This window comes from Centrocercus urophasianus, unplaced genomic scaffold, assembly GCF_019232065.1.
Source record: "Centrocercus urophasianus isolate 14NV4802_14NV808 unplaced genomic scaffold, USGS_Curo_1.0 seq_27, whole genome shotgun sequence".
Classification (NCBI taxonomy): domain Eukaryota; kingdom Metazoa; phylum Chordata; class Aves; order Galliformes; family Phasianidae; genus Centrocercus; species Centrocercus urophasianus.
The window spans coordinates 13875828-13888589 of NW_024884833.1; the positions used below are offsets into that span (position 1 = coordinate 13875828).

The following is a 12762-nucleotide window of genomic DNA, read 5'->3' on the forward strand; positions in this document are numbered from 1 at the left end:
ACTCTTAACAAGGTATCAGAAACAAAATAATGGATGCTATGTTGTAGCTATCCTTGTGAGAATAATTGGATTCCTACAGCAAACAGACCTTTGAAACTATTGTGAAAAAGGTGACTTAATGAACTGAATATAGGAGCAGCAAACCTAATAATGTAATGATAGACACACTAAAAAAAAAAAAAAAAAAGGCAAAATAGCTGCAAAAAACCTGCACTGCTCAGTGTACTGTCTGTAATTTCCACGAGGAAAGGAAAGGTTGCTTATTTTGATTTTGTTCTTCCAAGTTCTATCTGCATGGTGAATATTTCATTGTAACAAATTCAGAACAAATAATATATTCTAAATAGTTCGTGTACAACGTTTAACACAAGAGATCCTCACACACAGGATCTCTACATACCAAACATGCAATAAACATGAAGAATTATGGACAAGAAAAGGCAAAAGATAGTCCACTGCATAAATTATGTGTACAGGAAATCAGGAAGATTACTAAATTCATTTTCTTTCTAGTGAGTATCATGAACTGTTGCTAGTAATCTCAAGAAATCTTAAGACAATTCTCAGCAGTGCAGGTATCAGTAAGGCAATAGTGAAGTTGGTTTCTAATCTAGAGAGATATTATAAAACAAAAATGTCAACATTCCTTTAGAAGAATATGTACCAAAATGTTATGAAATGGAAAACTGCACATATGATATAAAATAAACATTTGTATTTACATAATACGAAGAATGCCATCTACTGGTACGTAAGAATATACAATACTGACTGTAAACTATAATAGCAAGCAACAACACTGCCATTATGCTGAACAGTGCATGATTGTATCCAGTCCCAAACAAACCTGTATGCTGCATTTTAGCAACCATAGATGAGCTATACATCTGCACAAAGCAGAAAGGAAGAAAATATAGTAAGAACTACAGAGTCTACCTCCCTTTTTGATCTTCTATTTCCCATAACAGCTATTTTGATACTTCTATAAAGATACCGAGAATTTTTATTTCTTGAAGACAAACTAGTCTCCCTCAGTTCCTTTGTATTTTATGGTGATGCCCTACTGTCCTCACTACGCTAGAAATACAGAAACTTATTGTTTAATGAAATTGTTTGTTTCAGAGGCAATTCATCCCAAATAGAAGACAAAATATGTGAAAGCAAGTACACAAACACTTCCAGTCTCCAGTCTTTCCTTAACATGACCTCTTTACTTTTTTTTTCACATCTGGTCTCCATAACTTCATAGTAGCTCCATCCGTGCCTATTTTCTTTTTTTCTTGTAATACTTCTATTTCAATTTGTATGGCACTTCCTTCGAAGTAAGAAAGTAATCCTGCAAACTTCCAGTAATTCAAAAGAATTCAACTCTTCCTCAACAACAACAAATAAACAAAAAAAAACAAGAAAAAAAACAAGTCCACTTAAATTCTAAAATTTTAAGTTTTACTTTGCAGAACTCCAATTTTTATAATAAAGTTGTGTTCCTTCTACTTCTGAATATTGCTTCCTAACAAAAATGTCACTAAATGAAATTATTGAGAATGACAAATTTGTAACAATTCATTAGACAGTTGAAGTTTATAGTGAGAGGTAACTACACACTTCAGTGCAGGTGCATCTGTTCCAAGAAGTAAATCACATTTCCATTTTCAGCCATTGCTCAGAAATCATCTTCTCAGTGATAGATTAATTAATCTCAGTCTTAGATATAAGAACAACATCCATTAAATGAATGCTCTTATAAAAGAACAAAAATATTGAGACAGAAAGAACAGGCTTTCAAAGAGCATTTTGCTGAAAATTCTGGCACTGGTTCAGAACTAGGGGTGAAAGATCAGCACTTCATTAATTGAACAAACTCAATTAAAACTGTAGTTTAATCAAGAAGTCAAGATGATCATTAAAAAAAAAAAAACAAAAACCAGGCCATTACGAGAACATCACTTTAACACTCAAACATCCTGTTCTTAATTGTCAGTAAATTCCTTGTTCTGGCTTATTTGAGAAGTAGCAACATACTGCACAATGGTTCAGTACAATTCAAAGATACCATAGACAGAACTCTACCAAATTTAAATTAAACAAATAGAATGTGAGGGTACGTCCAAAGTTCGGAATGTTGAAGACCTGCCATTCTTCTGAAAAACATTTCCATTCAAATGCTTTAATATGATATCTCCTGATATATCTGAAATAACAGAAACCATCACCGCAATAAATAAGTGATTCATACAAAGCCCTTTTTACCAGACGCATTTGAGTGTTGCTTTATAAGCAGATTTACGTAACACTGAAAATCAAACTATTTACATGCTTGCTATTCAAAAATAATTTAAGAAGATTATATTGAAGTTCTGGCAAACACCCTATTTCCCTAAAAATCAGGGAAACTCCAGCAAGCAAGTGTTGCAGTTCTGCTGCAAAGTCTGCATTTGGCAAAATGGAAATCCTTTTTCTGAAAAAGAGACATCTCTTTTCTCATAGAGCTATTCAGATGCTCATCACTGTTCACCAATTGCTAAGAGTGTCCAAAGAAAAGAATAAAGCAGTTTCTGCTCCCTACTGCATATCTTTGGAAATAAGTGGTCTACCACCTTTCCATTAAAACTGTTTAGCTCAGCAAAAAAATGAAGTTAAACTCAATGACATCAGGGAGAGACAAGGACTGCAAACCACAATTCAATACTTCGATCTTACAGCAGAAACACCAATGAATGAAAAATAGATGAGTCTGAGATTCAGAGTGTTGTTGTTTTTAAAATCAGTTTTACCATTTTCAAAACAACATTCGTGTTACACAGTTCTACTGAAAAACTTGAAGCTCCCTAATGTAATAAAACGAAAGCTTTCTGGATCCAAACTTTTACACAGACTTGGCATTTACATTAATTTACTATCTATTATTTGGAGACGACCCATAATAACATTGATAAAAGATAAATACATACAAACTCTTACCAAAAATAAACCATACAAGTTTCATTAAACATTTTCATTAAAAAAATAACAGAAATAATTTTATAATTCCAGTACCATTAAAAATTACTCTCACAAAAGACACCTACTACTTTTGTGGTCATGAATTAAAATGCGACTTCACACAGCAGATACCCAAAAGTACTATATGTTCCCCAAAAGTAAAATTTGGCCAGGCCCAAAAAAATACCATTAAAAATCTGTGGCAATGCTGACAGACCTTCCACTTCTTTGGTTTTCCTTTGAGGTAAAATATTAATAACTAACTAAATAAATGATACCAAAGGGAGAGATATCAACATTTTCTGTTTAGCAAATCTGAAAAAAGAGGGGCTGCAACGCCCTCACAAAATTGTGTCTTCCAAAGCACTACAACAAAAGCAGGGATAGCATAATAAACTACAGAAGTTTCAAAGCAGTAAACTATCCCTAAATATTTTCTGAATTTAGAGGACAGAAGGAGATTTAATCAAATTAACAAAGTGGAAAATTACTTCAGAAACACCCTCTCGTTGATGCAATATCACTGCAAGGGCTAATTGAAATAAAACTGTTCTATTATAAGACATAAGCCAGTGTTAGAAACATCCATATTGCACAGCTCCAAAAACCTCTGCTCAAAGAAAGGTAGATGGAGAAACTAAATAACTTTCTGATAAATGGATTTCACAGAATAGCAGGGATTGGAAGGGACCTCAAAAGATCATCTAATCCAGTCCCCTGCCAGAGTCACACAAGAATGCATCCAGGCAGGTCCTGAATGTCTCCAGAGAAGGAGACCCCACAGCCTCTCGGGTAGCCTGTTCCAGTCCTCTGTCACCCTTACATTTCACCAGATTACAAGTGATTTCTTCAGTAGCAAACCTGTGGCAGTGTTTATCTTGGCCATAAAATCTTTCTTCTCAGCTCCAAGGTTTATTTCAACTGCATATACCGTTTCTCACAAATCCTTCTGGACAAAGTGTGCAGCTAGAAAAAAAAAATAATGCAGCAGGCGAGCAATTAACTGACAGGTTAGGCTCAAAGGATTCTAGTGAACTCAGGACAGTGTCTGGTGCCTAGTTGGTTCCCGAGAGCTCCATTTTAGGACACACTCTTCTTCACAGTTTCATCAATTCCTTGGATACATTGCTTGAAGCTGTACTGGGTAAGTGTGTGGACAACACTAAAGAAGGAGGAGCTCTAAGCCTTGCAGAGAGATCCAGACAAGTTAGAGGGCTAGGAAAACAGCAACCACAAGAACTGAGGTGCAGAATGAGTTCTTTGCCTCAGTCTTCACTGGCGGCCAGGATTCCAGTACTTCTCATGTCCCTGAGACCTGCATCCCTAAACCTCTAGGTGGAAACCAGAGTGGTAAATCCCCCCCACTGCGAGGACAGAGCAGGTGCGAGACCACCTCATGAGACTGAATGTGTACAAGTCCATGGGGCCGGATGGCGTCCTCCCAGGGTTCTGAAGGAGCTGGCTGAGGTGGTTACTGAGCCGCTCTCCATCATATTTGAAAAGTTGTGGCTGTCAGGTGAGGTCTTGGATAACTGGAGGAAGGATCATGTCACTCCCATTTACAAGAAAGGGAGCAAGGAGGACCGTGGGAGCTACAGGCTGGTGAGTCTCACCTTTGTGCCTGGGAAGATCATGGAACAGATCCTCCTGGACAACATGCTCGATCACGTAAAGAATGAGCATGTGATCCGAGACAGCCAGCACGGCTTCACCAGAGGAAGGTCATGCTTGACCAATCTGGTGGCCTTCTACGATGGAGTGATGGCATTGGTGGACAAGGGGAAGTCGACCAATGTCACTTACCTGGACTTGAGCAAGGCCTCTGACATAGACCCCAACTCCTTCCTTATCTCCAAATTGGAGAGATGTGGATTTGATGGGTGGGTCACTCAATGGATAAGAAATTGGTTGAAAGGCCACAGACAGAGGGTGGTCATCAATGGCTCTGTGTCCAGGGGGAGGCTGGTAACAAGTGGCATCCCCCAAGCATCTGTCTTGGGACCGGTGCTCTTTAACATCTTTATCAATGACATCGATGACGGAATCGAGTGCACCCTCAGCAAGTTTGCTGACGACACCAAGCTGAGTGGTGCAGTTGACACAGCAGAAGGAAGGGATGGCATTCAGAGGGATCTCAACAGATTGGAAAGATGAGCCTGGGTGAACCTGATGAGGCTCAACACGGCAAAGTGCAAAGTTTTGCACTTGGGCCAGACAAACCCCAGGCATCCATACAGACTGGAAGGAGTGGTCCTTGAGAGCAACCCTGCAGAGAAGGACCTGGGGGTCTTGATAGATGAAAAACTTAACATGAGCCAACAGTGTGCTCTTGCAGCGCAAAAAGCAAATGGTATCCTGGGCTCCATCAAAAGAGGGGTGGCCAGAAGGAACAGGGAGGTGATTGTCCCTCTCGACTCGGCTCTTGTGAGGCCCCATCTTGAGTACTGTGTCCAGGTCTGGAGACCCCCAGTACAAGAAAGAGAGAGAGCTGCTGGAGAGCGTCCAGAGGAGAGCCACAAAGATGATCAGGGGACTGGAGCATCTCCCATATGAGGACAGGCTGAGGGAGCTGGGCTTGTTCAGCCTAGAGAGGAGAAGGCTGCGAGGTGACCTCATTGCAGCATTTCAACACCTAAAGGGATCCTACAAACAGGAGGGGAATCAACTCTTTGAAAGGGAAGATAACAGCAGGACAAGGGGAAATGGTTTTAAGTTGAGTGAGGGAAGATTTAGGTTGGATGTCAGGGGGAAATTCTTTACAGGGAGAGCGGTGAGGTGCTGGAATGGGCTGCGCAGAGAGGCTGTGGGTGCTCAGTCCCTGGAGGTGTTCAAGGCTAGACTGAATGGGTCCCTGGGCAGCCTGGTCTAGTATTAAATGGGGAGGTTGGTGGCCTTGCCTATGGCAAGGGGGTTGGAGATTCATGATCCTTGAGGTCCCTTCCAACCCTGGCCATTCTGTGATTATGTGATAACGTGTGTGGGACAGATCAACATTTTATATATGTACAGACTGGAGGATGATTGTCTCAAAGGCTGCCCCATGAAAATGGTTTTCAAAGCTCTGTTGATGGCAAGCTGAATCTGAGTCAGCAATCTGTGACAGCCAAAAGGGTCAACCAGACCTTGGGGTGCACCAGGCCCAGCACTGCCAGTAGGCGAAGGAGGCGTTGTCTGCTCTGCACTGTGCAGACTCACCTCCAGCACTGGCTGCAGCACTGGGTGCCACAACAGAAGAGGGACATAAAACTGTTAGAGAGCTCCCAAAGCAGGACTGTGAAGATGGTGAAGAGTCTGAGGGCTAGGTGTGTGAGGAATGGCTGAGCTCTGTTCAGCCCAGAGCTGGGCAGGCTGAGGGGAGGCCTGATGATGGCTGCAGCTCATCATAGGGAGTGGAGGGGCAGCACTGACCTTGCCATCTGTGACAGCGACAGGGCCTGAGGGAATGGCATGGAGCTGTGTGAGGGGAGCAGTAGATGGAGCCTAAGCAGGTGCTTCACCAGAAGGTGGTGGGCATGGAGCAGGGTCACCAGCGAAATAGGCAGAGACCTGAGCAATCAGAGACCAGGGAGAATTTGGACAATGCCTTCATTTATAAGTGGTTCTGTGCTAAGACAGAAGCTGGACTTGATAATGTGGGAAGTTTCCAACTCAAGACATTCTACGACACATTTTAAGATTTGGGGCCATGAGCACTTGGCATCTTCTTCACAAGACAGTAGTATCACTGTCACATAAAGCTTACACTGTATTATGAATAAGGCTGTGGTCAGACCAAGGCACTGCACAGGATAGTCACTGGTCACACAGAAAACAGTCAGTGAAAACCTGAAGTTATAGCTGTCCTAACACAAGCATCTTGACAAATTTATATGATAATTTTTATGATAAATAATGTGGAAAAAGAAACAATTTCAAATTGCATCACGTTATATGCTCTTTAACGAATTAAGGATGTGCCAAACAACAAAAATAGTTCGGAAATGTTGGTGTTTTGAGCTCCCTATTTCTTCCCTACTCCTTTTACATTACTTCTTGACCCTCTAACCCACCATATTTTAGATTGATTCAAACACACAAGAGTGAGTAGAAAAACTAAGAAGCACAGTGTCTTGTATCAAATATTTATATTAGTCCCAGTCCAGAACAGCCTGAAGTGGTAGTGCTGCCAACAGCAGCAGTTCCTCTTACACTTATCTCCAACTCTCTGTTCTTTTATACTTGAACTCCTTTTCATATCATCAAAAATCACTAGTTCAGTTACATCAATCAGATCAAACAACTGATATAGGTTAAAACAGACAGACCCCTTTATAACTTCCCCAAAAGTTAAAGCATTCAGTAGAACATCATTGTGGCATAGCTCTTCTTTACCACATCATACGCATTTGCTGATGTTTATAACAAATACTGTGACAAATTTTTCTCTCTGTAATATGTAAATTGATATTTGAATCACACATGGCCAATGTTTGTCAACACTGTACACACAGCACCTTTAAATAATAGATTTAGTTCAAAGCAGCCCTTAGAAGAAATCATTCACTTACTCGTATCCAGCTGTTGGCCTTCAATTCTACAGGGCTCTGTGGTTCACTGCTGTACAGACAACATAAGCACCACATCAGAGTCTTCTGGCTTTCACCTAATGGAAAAAAAAAAAAAAAAAAAAGAGCAAACAAGTCTATGGTTAGAGCAAAAAAACAAGAAAAACAGAACAAAACAAAAAAAACATCCAGTCGATTACACCAAATTCCTACCTATCCACAAAAATATAATCCTAAATAGGTCAGTCACAACTCACAATGCTTCTATTTTGCTAGATTTCCACAACACAATATTATTCATCTGTAGTTCTTGTATAACCATTTCCTTCAACAGCATCTACATAAAAATACCTCAAGTTATCATCAAGAAATCATTCAATCAAGTATCTAAATAACATCATTAATGATAAACAATGATCAATCATACTAGAATTGTTACTACCTTGTTGCAGAAATTGTTACTACTCAGTTGCAGAAATTACATTAGGAGACAATTTGAACGTTATCATGCTTAATAAATGCTTTGCTTTCTGTGCATTTGCTACCCAGGATGTAATAAAGAATATTAAGTTCAATTAAGTAATGCCTGTATTTTCACCAGGTGATCAGAAGTGTTTATACTTTTTAAACCAGCAATTCTGAATAAACATCCAGCAAGCCCATAGGCCATCACTGGCCTCCTATTGACTAGCATTTCCTGCTCTGAAATGGTTTCTCATATACATTTAACTGGCTACAGTTTGAGGTTTTCTGACATTGCATCCTTAAGGATTTTTTTTTTTTTAATACGGGTTTTTACAAGGTTAATGATTTTCTAGGTTGCGTAAGATCAGAGTAAGAATAGGCAACCTATGAACTCCTCACCAGAAATTTAAAATATCTGTGTAATTTGTAACTGTATCCAACCAGCATTCAGACACTAACAGGCAGCTTAATCGCCTTCTAAAAAAGAACAAAACAAAAAAAACAACAACATTTCAAGAGAAATGTTCAGATGTGACATGTAGTGATTTGGAAGGAAAAAAAATATACCATTTTCTTTGTTTAACAACTAAATTATAGCCACTTGCTATCATTTTGAACATTACAGACACTTCTTATTAACAGTAAGTAGTAAAGCCCAGAAAAAAAAAAACTGAAACCAAGCCATCAATTCTGAATAAGGCATGTAAAAGTTCAAATATCTCTTTTTTTGCCTTATTATACTGTACATCTGTGATACACTATACGATCATTTTAAATTAAGTTATAGTTTTGCATTGATCGAAAGGGGAAGAAAAAAAAAGAGGAGGGGAAGTGTAATTCCTGAATTAGACTTCTAGACAGAAGACCATTTGCTACATACTGTAAAATTAAAAAACACTGCCTGTCAGAAATGCTAATCACTATGATGAAAGTCAGACTGATGAATGTAAGGCTGAGATGAACAAAGTGCACTTTCTCAGCATAATAAGATTATATGGATTAAGATTAAAACTTCAGCCTGTACTTGAAGAGAGATTTGGGAGTTGATGAAAGATTCAACATGAGCTGGCAATGTGCACTTGCAGCCCAGAAGGCCAACCGTATCCTGGGCTGCATCAAGAGAAGTGTGGCAGCAGGTCAAGGGAGGTGATTTCACTCCTCTATTTTGCACTCATGAGACCCACCTGGAGTAGAGTCCCGTTCAGTACTGAAGCCCCCAACACACAAAGGGCATTAAGCAGTTGGAGCACTTCCAAAGGACAGCCACGAAGATTATAAGAGGGGTGGAGCTCCTCCCCTACATGGACAAGCAGACAGAGCTGGGGCTCTTCAGCGTTGGAGGACAGAAGGCTTCAGAGGGACTTTACTGTAACCTGCTAGTACCTGAAGGGGGCCTAGAGGAAAGCTGGGAGGGACCTTTTCTATGGACAGGTACAACAGGATGAGGGGAAATGGCTTTAAGCTGGAAGAGAGCAGATTTAGACTAGATATTAGGAAGAAATTCTTTACTGTGAGAGTAGCTAGGCACTGGAACAAGTTGCCTACCGAGGTTGTAAATGCCTCCTCCTTAGAGATGTTAAAAGCCAGGCTGGATGGGGCTTTGAGCAACCTGATCTAGTGGAAGGTGTCCTTGCTTACAGGAGCAGAGTTGGAACTAGGGATCTTAAAGATCCCTTCCAACCCAAACCATTCTATGATTCCATGATTTGAAACCAACTTATGTTAGGATCATAACCCTACCAACAGTTCCCAGACAATAAGGGACTTAACAATTTAACAATTTCCCCAGACAAAATTATTTCTTGGCTTAGAACTAGAAATATTCTTTTTAAGGCTTGTGTTAAAATGTTACTGAAAAATGCACATACGTATTTTTATATATACTATATATATTATATATTATATATTATATATTATATATTATATATTATACATATATATTCTTATGTAAGAAAATGTTGATTAAACTATATAGCAATCAGCTAAAAGTGAAATTTCTGTGCAAATAAATGTATGCATGCTCACACATACACGTTGACATAGAGAGCCACCAAGAAATTCCCCAGCATTTTTAGTACTAGTTTGGGTTTCAAGACTTTTGGACTTAAAACTTAAACCATGAGGAGCCAACTGAGGACATAATCCCTTAGCCCACAGGAAAAAAAAACACTGGAATTCCTTTCTCAGACTGAACTCATGTACCTCTTGTGGTTCAGGACCACAAGTAGACATCAGTTTTTCTTTGGTCATGCTTCCCCCATGTTAGTGTTCTAAATACGGGTAACTTGGTCACCTCCTGCTCAAGACTGTTCATGAGGAGGTTAATTTCCCTTGAAGACCATACTTCCTGCTGCATAGTCAACCATGTCAGCATGCAGCACCAACAGACATAACTATCTAAACGTGACAGGTATTCTGGTTTGGACAAAATGAAGACGTACAAGTTTTTTCTCTTCCGCTTACTAGTACAAAAGACTGAATTGAACAAAATTATTTCCTTCTGCTTGCAGGGATGGCTTGGTCTTAGACACATGTTTGAATGAACTATTCATTCAAATGAGAAATTACTTTAAACCCTCTTGAAAGTCAGCATGTGCTATAGCCAGCATTATCTTAAAGAATACCTTCAGAACTAATGCCAGACAAAAAATCTGAGATCTCAAAGCAATCTCTAAAGATCTACAGCTGTATAGTGGTGAAAATGGATAAGCAAACCGCTTCAAGTCTACTGATGACAGGAAATCTCTGCCTCTCACCTCTAAACAATGAAGTAAAGGATTCTATTTGGAGCAAGTAAAGTCTTCTCAATTGGATAGCTTGCAACCTTGACTCCCAAAGAAAACAAACAAACAAACAAAAAAACCCACAAGCCCAACAACTTGAAGTAAAATTCCAATCTCTCACAATCTTCAGAGATAACAATCAACTTAGAAATAAAATGCATTTTCTGCTTCAAAAAATGCCTAAGGATGCTGAAGTAGAGGAAAGTAGGTATGTATAGCTGGGGCTGTTGTCAAAATGCACAAAGCAGAAACAGATGCTTTTCAACTTTGATGAAAAAAAATCTAGATTATGCTTCTTTCTGTAACGTAATATAATGTCAGCTCAGAGACAATGGCAGACAGGAGACTTAGTTACTCCCAGCGAAAACTAGTAAGAAAAGCATGCCTTTAACTGTAAACATCAACAGTTATCATTCTCAAAAACTGCAGCTACAATTAAAATAGAAACTTCTTCATCAAAAAGAAAAAAAAATAATTAAAAAATTAGCCCATAAAGTAAAAGGCAGCCCTTCCCAAAAAGTGACACAAAATTATACATTTATTCCTCTGCAACAGTGACTTACCCAATCTATAACACATAGATTTATTAAATGTTCCTTCCAAATCTCACTTTCAGATGGAAAGTGCTAACATAACGCATACCTATCACGTGCTTTGCACATTCTACCTGTGCTTGAAGTTGACTGGAAGAGGATAAATCTGAACCAGAAGAGATATGATCATTTTAAGCTCAGCACTCTGCTTGACCTAATAAACTCTTTTAAGAGATTACAAAAAATTATTCTTTCCGATATTTCTCAAAAAGGAAGCATGTATCAGGAGAGAAAATATGCTACTATTTTTTGGCAGTTGTAGCTGTAGCAGAGGATCAACAAAAGATTATTTCCAAGGGTTGACAAGTTCAGAATCACTAGTCTGATTAATAGTAGATCATAAACCATTTATCAAAATCTCAGTTCATGTTAAGAATACAACTATGTATGAGGTAGCACACATAGAGTTTGCTCCTTTTTACCAGTTTTCTTGTTCATTTCCCTCCCTTCCTTTCACCTCACCTGAACACATATTAACAGTAAAAGGCTTTTGATTTTTCATACTTTTTCTTTCTATGTCATCATCTTACTTTTTTGATTTTTAATCTGTGTATTTTTGCAAGTTTAAAAGATAGAGAAAACACAAAGAATCAAATCTATGAAAACCAACAATAATGATGTAGTACAATTTCTCATTAATTAAAAAATCAGGTATCACAAAAAGTGTTTTTTCCTCTGTTAACCTATCTAATATAATATTCGGATACATAACTAGAAGAAACCTTAGCTGAAAACAATCTGAAACATTAGATTGTATACATTCTGAGAGACCAGCAAAAATATAAATACAAGAAAATTGGAAACACAACAAAAATAACGACGCGCATACACACCTCACTGGATTTAAAACTGACTGTTCCCAAATTAAAACTCTGTAAATAATCCATGAAATTAATTATCTCCAAAAGTTAATTTAAGATTATTATGTATTTTAAGTAACTTAGGTAACATTTTTATTTCAAAATTTTATTTAAATGGAAAAAAAAAATAAATAAAAAGCTCTATTTAAACGGCAAACTCAAAGTATATACATCATGCTGTGTTTCTTCTGTTTCCTAAGGAACAAAATTTATGTTACAGAAATATCATTACAGATTCTTACCATATCCTATAACAAAAGGATTCCAACAAAGCCTTCCTAGTAACTGGCCAATTAAAGGGAACTGCTGAATTGCTACAATTGAATTCTGTTAAGACATAAAAACAAAAACATAATAAGCACACTATACATCAACAATAAATTAGGAGAATTGTTAATGACACAGATAACTGTGAATTATGTTCCCAATGATTTTTCTGTGAAACGCTCTGGAAGGAAAATGCTTGCAAGTAGGTAGTAAAAGCAGACCTTTGTGAAATCAGCTATAAGATCACAATTCAAATAAGTTAAAGCTT

General features: G+C 38.3%; 1 protein-coding gene across 1 annotated transcript in view; it reads right to left on the reverse strand.

Annotated features, from left to right (window-relative positions):
• FANCC (FA complementation group C) overlaps positions 1 to 12762 on the reverse strand; it is an 84191-nt gene that overhangs the window by 51352 nt on the left and 20077 nt on the right. Inside the window, exons 3-4 of the mRNA XM_042826853.1 lie at positions 12470 to 12554; positions 7530 to 7624 (exon numbers count right to left, since the gene is read on the reverse strand). Coding sequence (XP_042682787.1) covers positions 7530 to 7624; positions 12470 to 12554 — 180 coding nt within the window. The remainder of the gene's footprint in view (positions 1 to 7529; positions 7625 to 12469; positions 12555 to 12762) is intronic.